Source organism: Coregonus lavaretus, assembly GCF_964263955.1.
Source record: "Coregonus lavaretus genome assembly, chromosome: 5".
NCBI lineage: Eukaryota > Metazoa > Chordata > Actinopteri > Salmoniformes > Salmonidae > Coregonus > Coregonus lavaretus.
In genome coordinates, this window is record NC_139992.1 from 28,462,816 (window position 1) to 28,484,930 (window position 22,115).

Here is a 22,115-nt window from a genome sequence, read left to right on the forward strand (position 1 = left end):
AGGTAGGAGAAGGTTCACAACATTCACCATAGACATTTCCTGGACTGTATCCCAATAGCTCCATTTCCTAATAACTTTTCCTTCATGCACACTAATTTGAAAGAATTGGAGAGGTGATAGAAATATGGTGGAGAAGAGTAGACCTATCTGGTACTTTCAGCTATCAGTGGCGATGAAGGCAGGGTGACGAGGATGGCCAACCTAAATATTTAACACTTTCTGACAGTAGTTCAAACAAATGCCTCAGAAGATCGAAGGGAAGTGAAGTAGAAAAGGGGATATTTAAAAAGGTTTTTAATTCTCGGTTAGGCGTGTCATTAATAACAAACAGCCGTCACAGGTGCAATGTTCAATGTTAAATATTTTTTTTTACTTTATTGTTCATGACTTTTTCCTCTGGTGCCATACCATGAACAGGATACTATAAAACTTCATATCTGTGAAAACTACCTCACCCCCAAGATTCCATAAAACCCTGCTTCTCTGAGGGCCGCTGAATCCTAACTTGATGTCAGCTAACTTGAGTGAATGTGCATAGAGTATTAGAGATCCAACCTAAGACTCCCATGGATCCGAATAATAAACCACATTAACATAGGCATAAAAAGCTCCACTACATATCAACATATGACTTCATTAGGGTCACGAGGGTGCAGCTAATTCCTTTGCTTTGTTTTCCCATCAGAGCTGACTCAGTAGTCCACAGCGTATAAAGCAGCGCTGAGATTTGCTTGAGCCTTTGATCTCTGTGGTAATGGTTCGCTGTCTGAAACGTAACTCTGACTCATGTCACTAATATAACTGTTTTACAATCAGCAGAAAACCTCATTAAGATAAGTTCTTGGCCTCAGATTTAACAAGTCCTGATGTAATATATATTGTGCTAGACTTATGGCATAGAAACTCGGCCTAAATAATTGTACACCGACTTATTTTAAGTTAATAGCCTTCATGATTCATACAATTTCATGTGAACAAATCATACAGGATGAACATTTCCTAATCTGCATGACTGCAGCAAGTGTTTACTAAATATGCAAGAATTATTGTAATTCCCAAACTGTGGGTCCCCCCCCCCCCCCCCCCCTTTTATTTTAAAGGAACTCAGTCCAGCTTTAAACTTACTCTTGAAAGTTTTAATAGTAGAATGCACAAGGTGCAATTTCAAAATTGGGTAGTGCATCATCAGTTCCTCTTGTCATGTTAGTCATTGCATACCTTAGAGAGCTATTTATAACTTGTCAGAAATGACCAGATCAACGAGCCCATGTCAGCTAACATTTTTTCATTTAGGTTTTTTAGCACATAGATATTGTTGTATTTTTTTTGTCACTGAAATATCACATGAATACACATTATACATGGCAAAATGTATAGAATTGCACAATATTTGCTTTAAAACTGCCACATTTTCTTGCCACGCCATGACAAAATGTGTAGAATTGCAGGAAATAAGCTTTAAACCTGCAAAATTCTCTCCACCAACAAGAGGGGTGTGAACAGTTTGTGCCTATAGAAATAGACGTGGCGCAGGGGGGGGGGGTGCGGGATGCTTCCCAATGCTGGAAGGGGGGCCCAAGTTAAAATGTTTGGGAACCCCTTCTCTACTGCACAACTGTTCCAATATGTCTGGCACATTTACTAGCCCTCCATAGAAGCAGAAAGAGAGAGCGAGGAGAGAAAAAAAGTGAAGAACTCTCATGCTGAGAAAGAGGTAACTGAGTCATTTTCTAACAGAGGAGAGGTTAAAGGAAGGGGTGGTGATGACAGTTTCCCCCCCCCCCCCCCATTTCAAATCAAATCAAATCAAATTGTATTTGTCACATGCGCCAAATACAACAGGTGTAGACCTTACAGTGAAATGCTTACTTACAAGCCCTTAACCAACAATGCAGTAAAAAATAGATATGTAAAAAGAAAAAAGAAGATAAATAGAAAAATAACAAATAATTAAAGAGCAGCAGTAAAATAACAGTAGCGAGGCTATATACAGGGGGTACTGGTACTGAGTCAATGTGCGGGGTTACAGGTTGGTCGAGGTAATTGAGGTAATATGTACATGTTGGTAGAGGTAAAGTGACTATGCATAGATAATAAACAGAGAGTAGCAGCAGCGTAAAAGAGGGGGTGGGGGGGCAATTCAAATAGTCTGGGTAGCCATTTGATTAGCTGTTCATGAGTCTTATGGCTTGGGGGTAGAAGCTGTTAAGAAGCCTTTTGGACCTAGACTTGGCGTTCTGGTACCGCTTGCCGTGCAGTAGCAGAGAGAACAGTCTATGACTAGGGTGAATGGAGTCTTTGGCAATTTTTAGGGCCTTCCTCTGACACCGCCTATAGAGGTCCTGGATGGCAGGAAGCTTGGCCCCAGTGATGTACTGGGCCGTACTCACTACCCTCTGTAGTGTCTTGCGGTCGGAGGACGAGCAGTTGCCATACCAGGCAGTGATGCAACCAGTCAGGATGCTCTCGATGGTGCAGCTGTAGAACTTTTTGAGGATCTGAGGACCCATGCCAAATCATTTCAGTCTCCTAAGGGGGAATAGGCTTTGTCGTGCCCTCTTCACGACTGTCTTGGTGTGTTTGGACCATGATCGTTTGTTGGTGATGTGGACACCAAGGAACTTGAAGCTCTCAACCTGCTCCACTACAGCCCTGTCGATGAGAATGGGGGCGTGCTCGGTCCTCCTTTTCCTGTAGTCCATTTAGTGAGGAGTTGAGGAGAAAACTGGCAGAGGGAACCTGGGTGATCCTCATGAAACCAGTTTTAACCATGGCAGTAGCAAATTGAATTTAAAAAACATGATGTATCTGCAACAATTAACTATCATTCTGAAGACTAACATACCTACTTTAGTTTATGGCACAGTGTCTTATTCTAAATAAATAAATAATAAATAAATAAATAAATTCTCCCCAAATTCTCATTACCGAAATGCGTCCGGATTCTCTGATAATTTTATACAATTTTACTTTAGAAAAACCTAACCTATTTGAATAAAACACCAAATATGTTACTGTAATTTGTCCATAAATCATAAAAATTGTATACTAGTTGAATTTTATATTAAACTATAATATTTATTATGTAAAAACACTTTACCGTAACACTTTTTCAAGTTGCTTTAAAAACTCCAATAATTTTTTTAAATAACATTTTATTCACCCATGATGCATCATCTAGAGTAGTAGTCCTTAGTTCCTTTAATTTCTTCACTTATATGCCTTCAGAATGAGGATCTTATTCTGAAACACCCCCTTTATTACACTTGACCTTCTCATTACCGAAATGATGAAAAATATCAAATTGGGAATAACTTAGAGAACCATTACCTTACCAACATGGAGGCATAAATGGGCTTTAGTGATGTGATCAATTGTTTGCTGAGTTATTATGGCTGTCACCTATTACTTGCAGATTGAGCTAAGGCCTCATTAACGAAACACACATTTCTCATTACTGCATAATCTTTAGGTCCGTTTTGGTAATGAGAACCTTAATTTCGTTAATGACACTAAGCTAATACTAATGCGTAGTCAATGGGTGTGCTGTGCTGGTAACTTTAATTATTTACTAGCACTGCTTACACCTAATGTATAGATTTGGTAAAACATCAGTTATTTTATTAAGTAGGGGTTGTCAAGAAATATGGGTGTATAAACCCCATTTAATTTACTTAAAGCCACAATCTGGAGTTTGTGTTTCAGCAAGGAGCAACCCCGCCACCTAAACGAGGATATCACCCATTTTGACATGTGTACCTGTTTTAGCACTTAACTATACTGTTGTTTGATATCCCAATAAAGTTTTTGGTCCATATCCCACATATTTAGATACTCCATAGGCATATCATGTTATGCCATTTGCCCATATGATCTTATTCAATTTAGAAATAATCTAAAATACCTTAGAACCACACATATCCATGTCCTAATACAACAGTATTACTTGTAAAAAAAACGTTGGATTTTTGAAAATACATAATTACAGTACTTATACTTATGCTAAAATAATATTTTAGTATTTTAGTAAATTGCATTAAGATCAAATAAACAAACATTATCGACACGTGAAAAGTGAATCGTTATAACACCATAATCATGCATAACATTTTTTTTACATGCAACAGAAATGATGAATCCCAAAATACATTAGAAAACAATTATTTATATTGTTAAACATGGCTCTTTAAACTGAGTGTGTTAGCCAGCTAGTTAGCTAGAGTGGGCAATACACATACATGCTGACGTATCATAGCTCAGGCTACGGTTTCTCCTGTGATTGGTCAACAACGACGGCACCACTTCAGAAATAGAACAGATTGGATAAGAGCGTCTGCTAAATGACTTAAATGTAAATGTAATTTATATTTTCTCCACCTCGCTTGATCGGCCTTCACTTGCACAAGCAACGCCGACCGCTCTGCCTGGATAGAATTTCCCCCCGCCTAGGCTTCATTGAATATGAATGAGCCACCCTGCCCACCGCAAGCTGTCTGTCAGTGCCTTTGTTCAAGTAATTTGGGATTAACAAATGACATAGTTTGATGATTTATTGGGTTATTAAATCTCTAATAGAGCTCAGTATTTTTTAAATGGCAAACTATGCAACACTCATTACTAAATCTCTAATAGTGCTCAGTATTTTTTCAATGGCAAACTATGCAACATTCATTACCGAAACATGCATTCTCATCTCCGAAACCTACTTATCATTACCGTAATGCACCAATATTTAGGAAATATTAGGAAAAAGGAAATGTATACTTAAGTAATTTGGGCTTAATCTGATAGGGTGCCTTTTGTTCTCTATCTAAACGTGTACATAAAATAAACATGTATACACAAGTCATTGACAAAAACCAAGATTCAGAAAAGATTGTGTGTTGCAGTAATGAGAAATTACAAAAACATTGTAATAATTTACTTTAAAATATATTTGTTTTCAGTGTTATGTTGAACTGAGGCCTTTTCATTAGATGACAATGTAAAAAAATATATTAGAAATGGATTTGTTTGCAACTTTTCGGGACTTCGAAAACTGTTGCGGTAATGAGAATTTCTGCATTGGTAGTTGTGGAAATTGTGGTAAAGTGCATAATATCTGATCAATAAACATAATTATGAAATATATAAATACAGATTTTAGTGATCCAATAGGAATTATGGTGGATAATGTGTTGCTTTCTTTTGTGAAAAAGTTGTATGTCAAATGCCAGTTTCTTGAGAATCACCCACCTACCCAGTCACCCTCCCTAGGAAGAGACCACCGTAGGGCATAACCTTAATGACCGTGGCACCTAGCCACCTAACCTGAGTAGGAGGGAACCTTCATCTGAACCTAGGCCTCCCACAACAGGTGGATATTATCGGGCTATTGGGAGTGAATGGGTAGACACAGGTTGGACAAGTCAGGCCCTTTCTCAGCCTTTTATTAATGGTTTATTAAACATATATAAACCTCTTCATGGTTTATTAGCTTAATGGTTATATAACATGGTTCAGAATGTCAGTGAATAAATGTGCATTCATAGACTGAAGTCATTTTTATATTAATCAAGCTTTAAGATGGCATCTGGGTTAGAGGTGATATTTAATAAGAGGGCAGTGTGTGTGAGTGTATCACCATGTACAATATCTGAGGTATGTAATGGGTGGGTGGTGAAAGCATGTGTGTACACACTTGTGACCATGTTTTCATTTCGATGTGTTAATTATTTTGTATCCCGGGGCAGCTGGTGCCCTTCCGTGTAGACGGGGCAGACAGGCGAGACGCGGGCAGCTCTCTATGGTTAAGAAAATACCCCAAGGAGCCAATGGGCACATGGCGCTGCCAGTCTGTTTGCCAAGGGAAAGCCCTCAACTGGGTCTATGACCGGCGCTGACACTGGACATGTACTGGGCACTTACAATTAGGTGTGTGTTGTGTATGCGCAAATTAGTCTACATTTGTCTAAGAGATTAAGCCTATGTCCATAAGTGTGTAAGCATGAGTGCATATCTGTGAGTGTGTTCAGATGAGCACTTAGGCCTAGCTTAAGTGCTGTGTGTGCATGCAGACCTAAGTGTCTGTCATCATTAGGCATAGGTAACAGAGAAGTGCACGTAGTGGCTAGCAGGATGGACGGGACAAGAGAACATGAACTAGTCCAAAGGAAAACAAAGATCAAGTCAGTAGAACATATCAGCCAAAATAAACCCACAATATCATTTCTATTATCATACCCTGTAAAGGTGTTCAGCTCAAAACCTCAAAATATGTCTGCTCACAATGTAGGCATGAGTGGTGTGTGTGTGTGTGTGTGTGTAGACCTCAGCTGTGTGTGTCCTCCAAGATGGTACCTGTGTGTGTGTGTGTGTGTGTGTGTGTGTGTGTGTGTGTGTGTGTGTGTGTGTGTGTATGTGTGTGGGTTATGGGCTCACGTTTGCGGCTGTGAGTCGTAGGTTGGAATTCCTTGCTGTAATAATGGGACCTTATAAAAGGCCTCTGTGTTACTTTATCATTCCTTCCATCCCAGTAAACGAGTGGAGCGATGCAGGCCAGAAAGGAAAGGGAGTCCAGATTGGGCTACTGCTATCTGAGATCCTTGGGACATCTCTACCCTAAACGATAACCCTAACCCCTACCTTTACCCTAACTTTAAGCATAACCCTTACCTAACCCTAACCTTAACCTTAACCATAACCCTTACCTAACCCTAAACCTTTTACATTTCAATTTCAATGGGGTGATGTCAGAGTTGGGAAGTTTCAAAGATTCCATTTAGACTTTTCTGTCCAGATAGCGCCATCTGTCTTAGTAATTGATACGGAGAGGATAACAACTCAGATAGACAGACAGCTCTGACACACACACACAGACACACACGCACACGCACGCACGTACGCAGACACACACAACCACCTTTCCTATAACCTATAATCCACCTTTCCTATAAACCATTCGGTTTGTTCCTGCTGTACTAGCTGTGTTTCTCTTGTTTAGAAAGATGGGCTGTTTTGATGTCAACATCTAGCTGTAGCCTAAATCCTCACTCCCCCATTCTTGTGTTGGAACATCTGACTCATCTCTCACTGTTGTAGAACTCTGAAAACACTTGCCCTGTTTCTAGTGTATTTTTTTGTTTGTGTACATGCATGTGTGTTAGCAGGCCTATCTTGTGTGCATAATGCATACGTGTGCTTTCTGTGTATGTGCCCACTTACTGGCTAGGTTTGGGACACACACAGCTGTCCTGAATATAGTTTGAATGCTTTGGCTGGGTATTAAAACGATTCTCTCATAGATTGGGATGTGCAGAGATACTATTAGGCCTAGATATCCTACTTAATAGGATCTTCTGCGGTTGGACCAGCATTGTTTGCTGTTGCTGTAACCTGTCAGTGTTGAGAACACACACACTACACATAGACGCACACACACATGGTTAATCTCCTCATATGGTCAGTAATTAAGCCCTTGGTCTCTGGCACGCTCCTTATGCTTGCCAAGCTGTCAGCCAGACCTCCCAGTCATTTATGTGCTAATAGAGAAACTATGAGATGACCTAAGGGTGACTTAAGCAACATAAGCAAACATGCTAAAGCTATCTTTTTAGCCCTGGGCGGCTGGTTATGACAAGGTGCCTAACAGTTTACATTAGCTGTAATAGAGTCATCAAAGATATAACTGATACACACAAAGCACTTGTTCATTGATTGATGTGGGGGCGGCAGGTAGCTTAGTGGTTAAGAGCGTTGTGCCAGTAACCGAAAGGTCGCTGGTTCTAATCCCCAAGCCGACTAGGTGAAAAATCTGTCGATGTGCCCTTGAACAAGGCACTTAACCCTAATTGCTCCTGTAAGTTGCTCTGGATAAGAGCGTCTGCTAAATGACTAAAATGTAAAATGTAATTCAAACAAGAAATAGGCCTATTTGAGTGCTCAGCTTCAAATGATATCACCATCCATTGTCACTGCACTAACCTCCCTATTCTTCTCTGCCACTCTTGTACTACCTCTCCATGTCCATAAATATCTCCCTCGCTCTTCTTCCCAGGTGTATCCACAGATGCGTTCCCATAGCAACAGCCCCAACATGGCTGCCCGGAACAGCGACGGTTCACAGAACTCTGTGGCTCACCTCGACCCCCTCAAGGGCACCGTCCTGAGGGACAGCATGGGGGGAGAGAGGGGGAAAGACCTGTCCAGGGATGACCTTGTGTTCCTCCTCAGTATAATGGAGGGAGAGCTGCAGGTGAGGACAGGACAGAACAGATGTATTCTAGTACTTCTGGATCTAGGTTTATAGTAGATGTTTGATCCGCTGTGCTCTGTAAGATAACGAGATCAGGATGGTCGTACGGGGCTAGTAGCCTATAGCTTAGACTTGGCCATGTTCAAAACCACACTAGTGCCAAAGCCTTATATGCACAAATGCGAGTGTTACATTGCACATTGACGTCGTCAATAGGAGATTTTCTCCAAACTGAGTTGAGCCCAGCTGTAGACGAGCTGTAGAGGAGACAGAATGAATCAGACTCTAACAGAGGAGCCTATTGTGACTGTAACTAAAACCATGAGTAAAACCCTCCTAGACATGCCTCGCAGAGCGTGACACACACACAGCCTACACCGTAGCTGTATAGGAAAGACTTGGGAGTGCAATCTCTTTTTCATCTCTATCATTCTTCATCCCTCCTTTTTTATTATATCTGTCCATCCTACCAGGCCAGAGACGAGGTGATCGCAGTCCTGAAAGCAGAGAAGATGGATCTGGCTCTGGTGGAGGCTCAGTATGGCTTTGTTACCCCAGGAGAGGTGCTACGGGCCCTGCAAAGAGACTCACTCCAGGCCCAGGCTTCTGAGGCCCAGGAGGCCCCACAGCAGGATGTCTACGAGAAACCCATGGCTGAAGTAACAGGAGATAAACACTAAGATTGAAAACACAGCCACTGTCTCTATTAAAACCACCAGTCACACTTAGGCTTGTATAGGCTTTGAGGCATGGGTTTTGCAGTAGATAGCTAATGATAAACCATTGACCCATTGCCCGTTTCCAACAACGCAATTAGAGCCACGGAGTCTTCAGCCCTGTCTTCATGTCCCTTTCTCTCTCTGTGTTAGCTGGACCGGCTGGTGGAGACTGGAAAGCAGAGCTACAGGCGGATGCTGGAGCAGCTGCTGCAGGTGGAGTGCTCCCACAGTGGTGCCCTCTGCAGGCTGGAGGAGCAGGACCAGCAGCACCGTGCCCTCCTGCAGCGCAGCGACGACCTCACCTGTCTACTGGAGCAGGACCGCGAGAGGTCAGTGACACCCACTGACCGACCACAACAGGATTCGTGGTGGAAATGCCACCTAGGCTAAGAGTAGGGGCTCTACCATATTAGAGTAATCTATCCTATCAGATCAGAGGTCACATAGGGAAAGAGATCGGAGGGCAAAGGAGGTTATCTAAGGACATTGGAACCAGTCCATCTGTACCCTGTAATGTAATATAGTTTAAGGGCTGCAGATTCCTCTGTTGTAGCCAAGAGAGTAGTCTCTATAATGATTTCCATGGCTGAGTGAGTGTGTAGGGCCACTGTGACCACAATGTGTTCATATACGCAGCAGTGTAGTGCTGCTGACCTCAGGCCTGTACTCATAGCTACTGTCCTCACTTACGGACCATTACCCCTGCTCTCTCCTTAAACACTCTCAGTCCCTTAGAAACACACGTTAGCATGGACACATACACAAACAAACACACACTCGCATTTGCGAACATTTGACTTGCCAGTGCGAAACCAATATTTTATTGGTCGCTAGGTTGCCAGTGAAACAAACAGTAATTTGCAATTGATCAGAAATGTCCCTGTTTCGCTATTGGCTGCTGTGTGAGTGAGCCACTCCCTTGTGCACGGAGGAGGAGAGAGGTGCATTCTAATAAGCACAACAATATGACCGTTGCTCAAAATGCAATTGCGGGAAAAAAGGCAGTTTTCAAAGAAACTTCTGTTGTTCTAGTTACAGAGAGGATAGCCACGGCTTGCTGTGAGTATATTATATAATTTATTTCTCACCTCTCAATATTGAGTTCATAGCACTACTTTACAACTGGAGTGGGCTACACAGCACAGGAGGCTGCTGAGGGGAGAACGGCTCATAATAATTGCCGGAATGGAGCAAATGGAATGGCATCAAACACGTGGAAACCATGTGTTTGATTTATTTGATACCATTCCACCTATTCCGCTCCAGCCATTACCACGAGCCTGTTCTCCCCAATTAAGGTGCCACCAACCTCCTGTGCTACATAGTATATGGGTTTAATGAGTCCCGTGGAACGGAGTGCGCCATTTGTGGTGAATAGGCCTACATCAAGTAGCCTGTATAGGCCTAGCGCTGGAAAGTTTTTGTAGGACATTACATTTACTGATAGATTAATCAATTAGCCTACAATTAGCTATCTAGCAACATGCTCATATTTAAAGTTGCCAATCTAGCTAAGTGTTTTGAGTTCCCACTTCCTCAGGTGGTGAATAATATAGCCTCGGCCAATATGCACAAAGATGTCCAAAAATAAATCTGATAATTCTGGATCCTATTTCGACATCAAAATATCAATCATGCATTCCCTGGATATGTTAGATGAAGTAACTTATAGGGATGTGCATCTTTCCCTTTTAAGATGATTTGATACTTTTCTAGATACATGGGCTCCGATACGATACAGGACATTTTAGTTTGAAATCGATGCGATTCGGTTCGATGCGATACGATGCTGATGGAGCTCCTGAGCTGGATCTGTCTGATCTGACTTCAGTGTGTGTGTGTGTATGTGTGTTAGGGGTGTAACGGTTCACCAAACCCACAGTTCTATACCTATTGCGATTTTGGGGTCACGGTTCGGTTCGGGTACAGCGCAAAAATTAAATGCCATTCACAATGTTCAGCATTCACAACAGTTGTGAAGTCTTAAATGCCAGTCGGATGCTTTTAAGTGATTTGAACTTGTTGAGAAATGCTGATTGGCTAATGGCCAACAAGCTGTGTCAACCATAAACTAAAAGTACCTCTATCATGCTTCTAAACAAATTCTAGATTTCAAAAACCATATTAATAGATAGCGTTTTATAAATATTGTTTTGTTGTTGCATTTTACTGCCGAAAATGCTGTTTTAGGGGCCATTTCCTTAAAAGGTAACGTCAGAGGTCACCATGTGGGAGAAGTGGGTGCTCAGAATAATAGACAACTTCCCATTGGTAATTACCAGTTTGAGGGCCGTTCAAGTAGATTTTTCCCAGTTGTATGTGGTAAATTCCCACTTGGTTACGAACGCACCATGACACTACCTCCTTCAATGCCAGATGCGCACTTGTGACTCTCATATTTAACATCTACAAATACCTCCAAATGAGCTTCAACGCCATACAACACTGCTTCCGTAGCCTCCAACTGCTCTTAAACACTAGTAAAACTAAATGCATGCTCTTCAACCGATCGCTGCTTGCACCCGCCCACCCGACTAGAATCACTACTCTCGGCGGGTCTGACCTAGAGTATGTGGACAACTACAAATACCTAGGTGTCTGGTTAGACTGTAAACTCTCCTTCCAGACTCACATTAAGAATCTCCAATCTCCAAAGTTAAATCTAGAATCGGCTTCCTATTTCGCAACAAAGCCTCCTTCACTCATGCTGCCAAACATGCCCTCGTAAAACTGACTATCCTACCGATCCTTGACTTCGGCGATGTCATTTACAAAATAGCCTCCAACACTCTACTCAGCAAATTAGATGTAGTCTATCACAGTGCCATCCGTTTTGTCTCCAAAGCCCCATACACTACCCACCACTGTGACCTGTACGCTCTTGTTGGCTGGTCCTCACTACATGTTCGTCAAACCCACTGGCTCCAGGCCATCTATAAATCACTGCTAGGCAAATCCCCGCCTTATCTTAGCTCATTGGTCACCATAGCAGCACCCACCCGTAGTCTGCGCTCCAGCAGGTATATCTCACTGGTCATCCCCAAAGCCAACACCTCATTTGGCCGCCATTCCTTCCAGTTCTCTGCTGCCAATGACTGGAACGAATTGCAAAAATCTCTGAAGCTGGAGACTCTTATCTCCCTCACTAACTTTAAGCATCAGTTGTCAGAGCACCTTACCGATCACTGCACCTGTACACAGCCCATCTGAAATTAGCCCACCCAACTACTTCATCCCTATATTGTTATTTATTTTGCTCTTTTGCACCCCAGTATCTCTATTTGCACATCTATCACTCCAGTGTTAATACTAAATTGTAATTATTTTGCCCACTATGGCCTATTTATTGCCTTACCTCCATAACTTACTACATTTGCACACACTGTATATAGATTTCCTATTGTGTTATTGACTGTACGTTTTGTTTATTCCATGTGTAACTCTGTGTTTGTTGTTTTTATCGCACTGCTTTGCTTTATCTTGGCCAGGTTGCAGTTGTAAAGAGAACTTGTTCTCAACTGGCTTAACTGGTTAAATAAAGGTGAAATAAAAATATAAAAATATAAAATAAAGGGGAGGTGTCTGTAGCAGTGGCGGTCAGTGCCGTTTAAGATGAGGGAGGACACATTTTTTTCATGCGCATGGCCTTATTTCTATTACAGCATATCAGATGTCTCTCATTCATATTCCATTCACCCAGTTCAATGTAACATCGATAGGTTTAGGCTACTACATGATACTCAAAATGTCCCTATACCCATCATGAGGTTGCTACAATCTAGCCTATGAATGAAAGTTTCAAATGTAGGTGGACACAGGTCAAGAGACAAATTTGAGGTGACAAACAGTGACACATTGACATTCAGTACTGCCTTGCACACTCTTGTCTGCATCTATCTAATATAGGGTGTAATCATTGGTCCAACAGTTGCAAACAAGAGTTTCTGTTGGACACATTCAGGTATGTTTATCCCCGTTTTGTTCCGTTTGCTTCCGTTTAAGAAACATCTTTCAACAGAATCGGCGGAATGAATACACCCCTGATCACGCGTAAACACAGTTCACTTTCATGGCAGCCACGCCCTATGCGCTCTCCTTCTCTCACCTCTTCCCTTCACTTGTGGACTTCAATGCACAACACATCAGTTGTATGTGACCAGGTGAAAAAACATTTCCAAGCCAAACCGCTACACACAGCCTACATCGTTTTCACCATATTAGCTAAAGTAACGTCATAGTCAGCAGAGCTAATAGAACTAATGAGTTAGTAAACCGGCTACAATCATGCAATAATGTTACAGTCAGTCAGTAAGCAGTTACACCGGCGGGCCCCAGTGGCAATAAATTAGTAATACCAAAAGCTTACCTTGACTTGGAAGAGTTCCAGTGTTGTGTTGGAAAGTCATAGCCAGCTAGCTAACATAGCATCCCTCTGTTTGAGCAGGGTGTTTCAGTAGGCTAAACTAGCTAGCTGCATTTGCTAGCTATGTAAGTGAAACTGAAAGTGAAAAAAAATGACGAAATCGCTCTCTCTCTCTATTTCTGCTTCTCCACTTGGCCATGGTGGAGAGTTTGGAATCTGATTGATTGATTGCTTCTGTGGACAGGTGTCTTTTATACAGGTAACAAACTGAGATTAGGAGCACTCCCTTTAAGAGTGTGCTCCTAATCTCAGCTCGTTACCTGTATAAAAGACACCTGGGAGCGAGAAATCTTTCTGATTGAGAGGGGGTCAAATACTTATTTCCCTCATTAAAATGCAAATCAATTTATAACATTTTTGACATGCGTTTTTCTGGATTTTTTTGTTGTTATTCTGTCTCTCACTGTTCAAATAAACCTACCATTAAAATTATAGACTGATCATTTCTTTGTCAGTGGGCAAACGTACAAAATCAGCAGGGGATCAAATACTTTTTTCCCTCACTGTTTGTACTATGAAGGCACCTGAATTGAGCCATAAAGGAGACTAGGCATCTACCACCCCACTACCACTATCAGATTAGGGGGGCAATGAAGCCTATGTTTTTTGTCCCCCTCACTTTGGTTCTTAAATCACCAACACCCACTAATTAACTTGTCATTTTTGCAGATTAAGCGTTTGAGCTAGTAATGTATCAATATTTATTGTTTACAAATTACAGTTGAAGTCGAAAGTTTACATACACTTAGGTTGGAGTCATTAAAACTTGTTTTTCAACCACTCCACAAATTTCTTGTTAACAAACTATAGTTTTGGCAGAAGTAATTTTTCCAACAATTGTTTACAGACAGATTATTTCACTTATAATTCACTGTATCACAATTCCAGTGGGTTAGAAGTTTACATACAATAAGTTGACACAATTCCATGTCATGGCTTTAGAAGCTTCTGATAGGCTAATTGACATCATTTGAGTCAATTGGAGGTGTACCTGTGGATGTATTTCAAGGCCTACCTTCAAACTCAGTGCCTCTTTGCTTGACATCATGGGAAAATCAAAAGACATCAGCCAAGACAAAAAATTGTAGACCTCCACAAGTCTGGTTCATTCTTGGGAGCAATTTCCAAACGCCTGAAGGGACCACGTTCATCTGTACAAACAGTAGTACGCAAGTATAAACACCATGGGACCACGCAGCCGTCATACCACTCAGGAAGGAGACGTGTTCTGTCTCCTAGAGATGAACGTACTTTGGTGCGAAAAGTGGAAATCAATCCCAGAACAACAGCAAAGGACCTTGTGAAGATGCTGGAGGAAACAGGTACAAAAGTATCTATATCCACAATAAAACGAGTCCTATATCGACATAACCTGAAAGGCCGCTCAGCAATGAAGAAGCCACTGCTCCAAAACCGCCATAAAAAAGCCAGACTACGGTTTGCAACTGCACATGGGGACAAAGATCGTACTTTTTGGAGAATTGTCCTCTGGTCTGATGAAACAAAAATATAACTGTTTGGCCATAATGACCATTGTTATGTTTGGAGGAAAAAGGGGAAGGCTTGCAAGCCGAAGAACACCATCCCGACAGTGAAGCACGGGGGTGGCAGCATCATGCTGTGGGGGTGCTTTGCTGCAGGAGGGACAGGTGCACTTCACAAAATAGATAGTATCATGAGGAAAGAAAATTATGTGGATATATTGTAGCAACATCTCAAAACATCAGTCAGGAAGTTAAAGCTTGGTCGCAAATGGGTCTTCCAAATGAACAATGACCCCAAGCATACTGCCAAAGTTGTGACAAAATGGCTTAAGGACAACAAAGTCAAGGTATTGGAGTGGCCACCACAAAGCCCTGACCTCAATCCTATAGAAAATTTGTTGGCAGAACTGAAAAAGCGTGTGCGAGCAAGGAGGCCTACAAACCTGACTCAGTTACACCAGCTCTGTCAGGAGGAATGGGCCAAAATTCACCCAACTTATTGTGGGAAGCTTGTGGAAGGCTACCCGAAACGTTTGACACAAGTTAAACAATTTAAAGGCAATGCTACCAAATACTAATTGAGTGTATGTAAACTTCTGACCCACTGGGAATGTGTTGAAAGAAATAAAAGCTGAAATAAATCATTCTCTCTTCTATTATTCTGACATTTCACATTCTTAAAATAAAGTGGTGATCCTAACTGACCTAAAACAGGGAATTTGTACTAGGATTAAATGTCAGGAATTGTGAAAAACTGAGTTTAAATGTATTTGGCTAAGGTGTATGTAAACTTCTGACTTCAACTGTAGCTATGACATAGCCAATAAATATATAGCACCACTTTGGATTTCACCCCCATCTCAAAATCAAATGGTTTTGACCGTTTGGACGTTTTTACGGAGTGATCTTCTCTTCTCCTCTTGCTTCAGCTATGCAGTGTGCCTCGCAAAAGCTATTGCTGTCTTCGTTATGAAATTATCAACTTTATCCTGTATATCTAAAAATGACCATATCCACTGATTGTTTGAAGCAAAACTATTTCTGATGGTGAACCTGAACAACAAAATAAAACCTATTGTAAGCCCCATTCAGCAGGTATAGACAGATGAGAGTTGTGTCTCTGGTAGCTTACATTTATTCTGGTAAAACACAATTTTCATCAGCGCATAGATAACAATAACCTAGCAAATTACATAGGTTGTCACTAAACTAATAAACCAACATCATGCACGCCATTTTAGAATTTGAATGCTGAAGGTGCAAGATCAAGAACAGGCCTCCTACCTCGCTTTGGTCAGCGCGCGAAGCTTGCCTGGGGTTGTTCGGCATACAAAATGACTTGTAGATCAATGACTGTCAACACAGTTACATGCAGTTCAACACTGAAGGAGAAGACACATCAGTCGACACAAAAGATGAGAGGTACTGTATTTTTGGAAGGTAGAAAGAATTTAATATGAGAAATAAATAAATAGTGAACTGGCGATTTGTAATGTTTGAATCGATTTTCTGGCCAATGCATGCTACATTTGGATTGGGGTCAGGGGACTGATGCACTTGATATCATAAACATTTGAATGGGAACCTATGCGTATTGGTGAATTGTTACATCCCTAATAGCTTACTTTTTGAATCATAGGCTACCATCTCAGTTGTCTTATTTATCACTGGAAAAAAATGTCTACTGGCTATGGTTGATAGTCTACAAAAAGAAAGCTACAAAAAGAAATCTACCATTTGTCTTGTCTAGCCTACTGTAGAGATATTGAAACTGAATCTCTTTTGAAAAGCAGTCTGTCTTAAAGGGGCAACGTCTATTTTAAAATGTAAAAAGAATCATCTTAAAATGACAGGCCTAAAGAATAGAATAATGTCTTACATTGCTAAATTATATCATACAGTTTTTAATACATAATTAATTAATAACCAAATGTAGCCTATTACTAGCTGAATGTAGAGAGAAAGTATGCACCCCAATGCATTTATAAACTGCCAGTAAAAAAAAAAAAGGTTTTCGTTAGTGGGTAATAGCCGTTTTTTGGCCGATTAAAAATATTTAAAAGCTGATTAATAAAATTGCCATTGGCCAATTGTCCGGGGGAAGAAGAAATAATACCATTGAGAAATAATGCTTTTTAGCCTATTCATTGATGGAAATACCAGTCAATGGAAATACATTTGACTGGTCATACTTATCGGTCTATAGGACATTTGCATAATTTAGTAGAATGAAATTGGCTTGTGTTTACAGTACAGTCGTGGTCAAAAGTTTTGAGAATGACCCAAATATTAATTTTCACAAAGTCTGCTGCCTCAGTTTTTATGATGGCAATTTGCATATACTCCAGAATGTTATGAAGAGTGATCAGATTAATTGCAATTAATTGCAAAGTCCCTCTTTGCCATGAAAATGAACTTAATCCCCAAAAAACATTTCCACTGCATTTTAGCCCTGCCACAAAAGGACCAGCTGACATCATGTCAGTGATTCTCTCATTAACACAGGTGAGAGTGTTGACGAGGACAAGGCTGGAGATCACTCTGTCATGCTGATTGAGTTAGAATAACAGACTGGAAGCTTTAAAAGGAGGGTGGTGCTTGAAATCATTGTTCTTCCTCTGTTAACCATGATTACCTGCAAGGAAACACATGCCGTCATCATTCCTTTGCACAAAAAGGGCTTCACAGGCAAGGATATTGCTGCTAGTAAGATTGCACCTAAATCAACCATTTATCGGATCATCAAGAAACTCAAGGAGAGAGGTTCAATTGTTGTGAAGAAGGCGTCAGGGTGCCCAAGAAAGTCCAGCAAGCGCCAGGACCGTCTCCTAAAGTTGATTCAGCTGCGGGATCGGGGCACCACCAGTGCAGAGCTTGCTCAGGAATGGCAGCAGGCAGGTGTGAGTGCATCTGCACGCACAGTGAGGCGAAGACTTTTGGAGGATGGCCTGGTGTCAAGAAGGGCAGCGAGGAAGCTAATTCTCTCCAGGAAAAACATAAAGGACAGACTGATATTCTGCAAAAGGTACAGGGATTGGACTGCTGAGGACCATCAGTCCTGTGTCATGCCAACAGTAAAGCATCCTGAGACCATTCATGTTGCTTCTCAGCCAAGGGAGTGGGCTCACTCACAATTTTGTCTAAGAACACAGCCATGAATAAAGAATGGTACCAACACATCCTCCGAGAGCAACTTCTCCCAACCATCCAAGAACAGTTTGGTGACGAACAACGCCTTTTCCAGCATGATGGAGCGCCTTGCCATAAGGCAAAAGTGATAACGAAGTGGTTTGGGGAACAAAACATCAACATTTTTGGTCCATGGCCCCAGACCTTAATCCCATTGAGAACTTGTGGTCAATCCTCAAGAGGCGGGTGGACAAACAAAAACCCACAAATTCTGACAAACTCCAAGCATTGATTATGCAAGAATGGGCTACCATCAGTCGGGATGTGGCCCAGAAGTTAATTGACAGCATGCCAGGGTGGATTGCAGAGGTCTTGAAAAAGAAGGGTCAACACTGCAAATATTGACTCTTTGCATAAATGTAATGTAATTGTCAATAAAAGCCTTTGACACGTATGGAATGCTTGTAATTATACTTCAGTATACCATAGTAACATCTGACAAAAATATCTAAAAACACTGAAGCAGCAAACTTTGTGAAGACCAATGCTTGTGTCATTCTCAAAACTTTTGACCACGACTGTATATTCGTTATGTATCTTATTTATCACACGCGTACAGCATACAGATACAGAGCCTTTGAGTGGAAAATCTGTCAGAGAGCACGAGAGCTGCTGCTACAGCATCTCAAACAGCAGATGCATATGCTGCGTTCACATGCTAGTAGGAACTAGGAAACATACATTTTCTAACTGGTTGAACGCGGCACGTGTATAACTACAACCAGTTAGCAATTTGGAAATTTCGGAGTTCCGACTAGCACGTGAACATGCCAATAGGCAACGGAAGGCAGGCTTCATCAGCGCGTCACACACCACTTTGCAATGAGCTGGAGGCAGTATGCATTTTGAAAACATATACTTAATTGTTTGAAACCTGAACGTTTTAATACATATTATGAGGCATGTCTTACTTTGCTTCAAAGTAGCCTAGCCAAAATCAGATCATATCCGCGGAGGCCATTTTTTATATATCAACTTTCTTTCATTGTCCAGTAGCCAAAGGCACAATCCTAGTCATATTAGCAACCCATGCTAGTTGTTGCATATTAGATCTCCCCTCTTTCTACATTTCTAACGGATGCTTTCATCTCTGTCACCTGAAACCGCTTGCATGTGCTGTGCCCTTTTGACAACAGTGTTTTCCAGCTAATTGCATTATGAAACCAACATTTGTGTGTAGCCTACTGCCTTGTGCACATTGGTGCTATTATAATGTGAAGAATTAATAGTTTATCAAAATGTTAAGCAAAACGTTCTGATCTGTTGCATCAGACTCATTGCTTTTTAATGTTTTTTTAATGTAGCCTAGAACTACTGGTTGTATGAATTTGGGATCTATCGTCCTACAACTGTCCCAGAGTCTGTTTGGAAAAGGATATTTCTTTCTAGACAAGCTGACCAATAGAATAAGATACCTTTTCTACTATGTGGGATAGTAGATTGATGTAGGCTGGTGATTTTGCTGTTCGTTAGTTGTCTTGTTGGCTGGGGGAAAGTAAATGTGGACAGTTATTCTAACATCTTTAAAGTGCACATCAGAATTCGGTAAGAATTCGACTTGCATGTTCTGTTAATATATTAATTAACCCTGCGTTGAACCCTGAGTAAATCTATCCAAATCAATGTAAGAACACAAGGGCATGCTAATTTAAAAGATGGCTAGCCATTATTAGCCTGATTCTGTATGGAATGCAGGTACATTATGGGACATGGGTCAATTCATTATTGGTACGCAGTAGTAGAAAATTGGTGCGACCAAATCATGTGCTGGTGTAATCAACAGAAAAGGTTGGTAGCACCAATGCCACCAGTGGAAAAAGTTAGTCTAGAGTCCTGCACACACACATTTGTATGCCACCAAAGCTTTAGATGTGTGGGCTTTCAGGTTGGGACAGCAGCGATTACACAGAGAGGGATACTGTGGTTAAAGACGTGTTTCTGAGCAAAACCATATAGTGACAGCGGCTGTGTCCAAAGGACGATTTTGGGTCCAAATAAGTGACATTGTTATTAGATGTGGTGTGGGCTCTGGAGGTAGTTAGACTTATAACAGTGAATATCTATCTCGCTCACCCATTCATACAGCTTGTGATTCAGACCAATCAACATAAACCACACTTTGCGATACATCTAGGATGATGAATATAATGAGCAGTAGACACAGTCACTGTCACAGCCATGTTAGGCGATCTGTAGCCTAGCGTGCGACTTACTCATGCATTCCTGGCTAACCTCGATTTAGCACTGAGACAGGCAGGCACTACAGACATACAGACAAGACAGCCAGTACACCATGGCCAAGTCCTCTCACTGACATGCGAGCACACACATACACACAGCGAAGAGATTCTAGGTGAGGGTGAGATGAGGACAGGTAAGAGTGAAGGGTCTATGTTTTTCTCCCACTTCATCCTATCTCTCTCTCTCCCTCCTGTCTCACCCTCTTCTCAACAATAAATTGCATTGTGCCGGTGGACTGAGAACATTCTAGAAGAGTGAGATCAGTGTGCATACACACACACAGAACTCTAAGCCTCACAAGGCTTACATTTCATTTGCCATGTCTATCTTTGATATCAGACACACTCGTTCAATCAGACTGTTGTTCCTGCATTATTTATCCTCTACTTCTCTCCCTTTCTAAAAATACACACACACTCCTACACACACATTCCTTGGAGCCTGACGGAGACAGAAGGTTGGAGATGTGAGTCGGTGATAATGACCTCTAAAAACATTAGAGAAAGATAAAATGATCCATGCTATGACAAGAGACTACACATAGTAGTGCTAGAGAGGAAAAAGGAAATAGTGGAAGTAGGAGATGAGAGACTGAGCAGGGAACGTATCTCACGTTTAATCTGCCATTTATCTCTCTCTCTCTCTGTGTCATCACTCCATCCCATCTCCTGCGTAAAGAAGACAAGCGACTGAGTCAGGAACATATCTAAAGTTTATCAGCCCTTCCATCTCTCTATCCAGTTCTCATCCATCCTCCTCTCCTCTAAGTAAATAATATACAGTGCCTCAGTAAGGAATGTCTCCCACTCTTCTCCTCTTAATATCTATTTCTCAATCTCTCCATCCTTTCCTCCTTCTCTCAATCCACCCACTCGTGGTTTAAAGCCATCCACTTAATATCTGATCCCCCTTCCCTCCCTCTTTCCCCATCCTCTGGTAAATAAAAGAGATTGAGTAAGAGACTTGTTTGTGTGGAAGAGTTACAAGCTAGTGTGTATACAGAGATTTGCCTAGACGTTCTGCTGTGATCGTGAACTGTAGACTGTAGGCTATTAATTGCGTGAAGGATGATGTAATCATTGCGTGTTATAGTATGATTAGGCCATCATTGCGTGTTACAGCATGATTACACATGTCTATCAGAATGCAGTGATCTGACTGCTCAAACCCCAGACATCAGACCATGCTTTGAATCTATGTGAGTTTTCTATTCCCCGTCATTAGGTTGACAGGTCTTAAGTGTTAACTGCTCACACATGTTGTTGACGACACACACACATGTTCAATGCGCACACGCACACGTCTGTGTGCATTATCTTCTACTCACTCGCACGTCTTAAAATCTCGCCCCACAACAGCAACCTTCTCCAAACTCTTTCATGTTCTCTCAAACGCGTCCCAAAATTGACGGGATTGTTCAAATGATCTCATCAAAACCCTCTGAATGTAAGAGAGTCTTGTGGCATCATCACATAACAGATGGCCACTCCAAGCCAGTCCCCAAGGGTGAGGGAAAGAGAAGGAGAGAAGGAGACAGTCGCAGACAGAGAGAGGGAAAGACAGAGAGATAGGGATGGGGGGAAATAATTGATACAATTACATATCACGATATTACACTGAGTGTACAAAACATTTAGAACACCTTCCTAATATTGAGTTGCAACCCCCCCTCAGAACAGTCTCTATTCATCGGGGCATGGACTCTACAAGGTGTCGAAAGCGTTCCACAGGGATGCTGGCCCATGTTGACTCCAATGCTTCCCACAGTTGTGTCAAGTTGGCTGGATGTCCTTTGGGTGGTGGATCATTCTTGATACACACGGGAA

At 41.5% G+C, this 22,115-nt stretch overlaps 1 protein-coding gene across 1 annotated transcript in view; it reads left to right on the forward strand.

Annotated features, from left to right (window-relative positions):
- Positions 1 to 8,074: 8,074 nt before the first annotated feature.
- The window catches only part of LOC311128729 (filamin A-interacting protein 1-like), a gene marked incomplete at its 5' end in the record, with an annotated part of 28,128 nt that continues 14,087 nt past the window's right edge, over positions 8,075 to 22,115 (forward strand). Inside the window, 3 exons of the mRNA XM_084160974.1 lie at positions 8,075 to 8,233; positions 8,707 to 8,892; positions 9,103 to 9,281. Of these exons, the coding sequence (XP_084017100.1) occupies positions 8,075 to 8,233; positions 8,707 to 8,892; positions 9,103 to 9,281 (524 nt within the window). The remainder of the gene's footprint in view (positions 8,234 to 8,706; positions 8,893 to 9,102; positions 9,282 to 22,115) is intronic.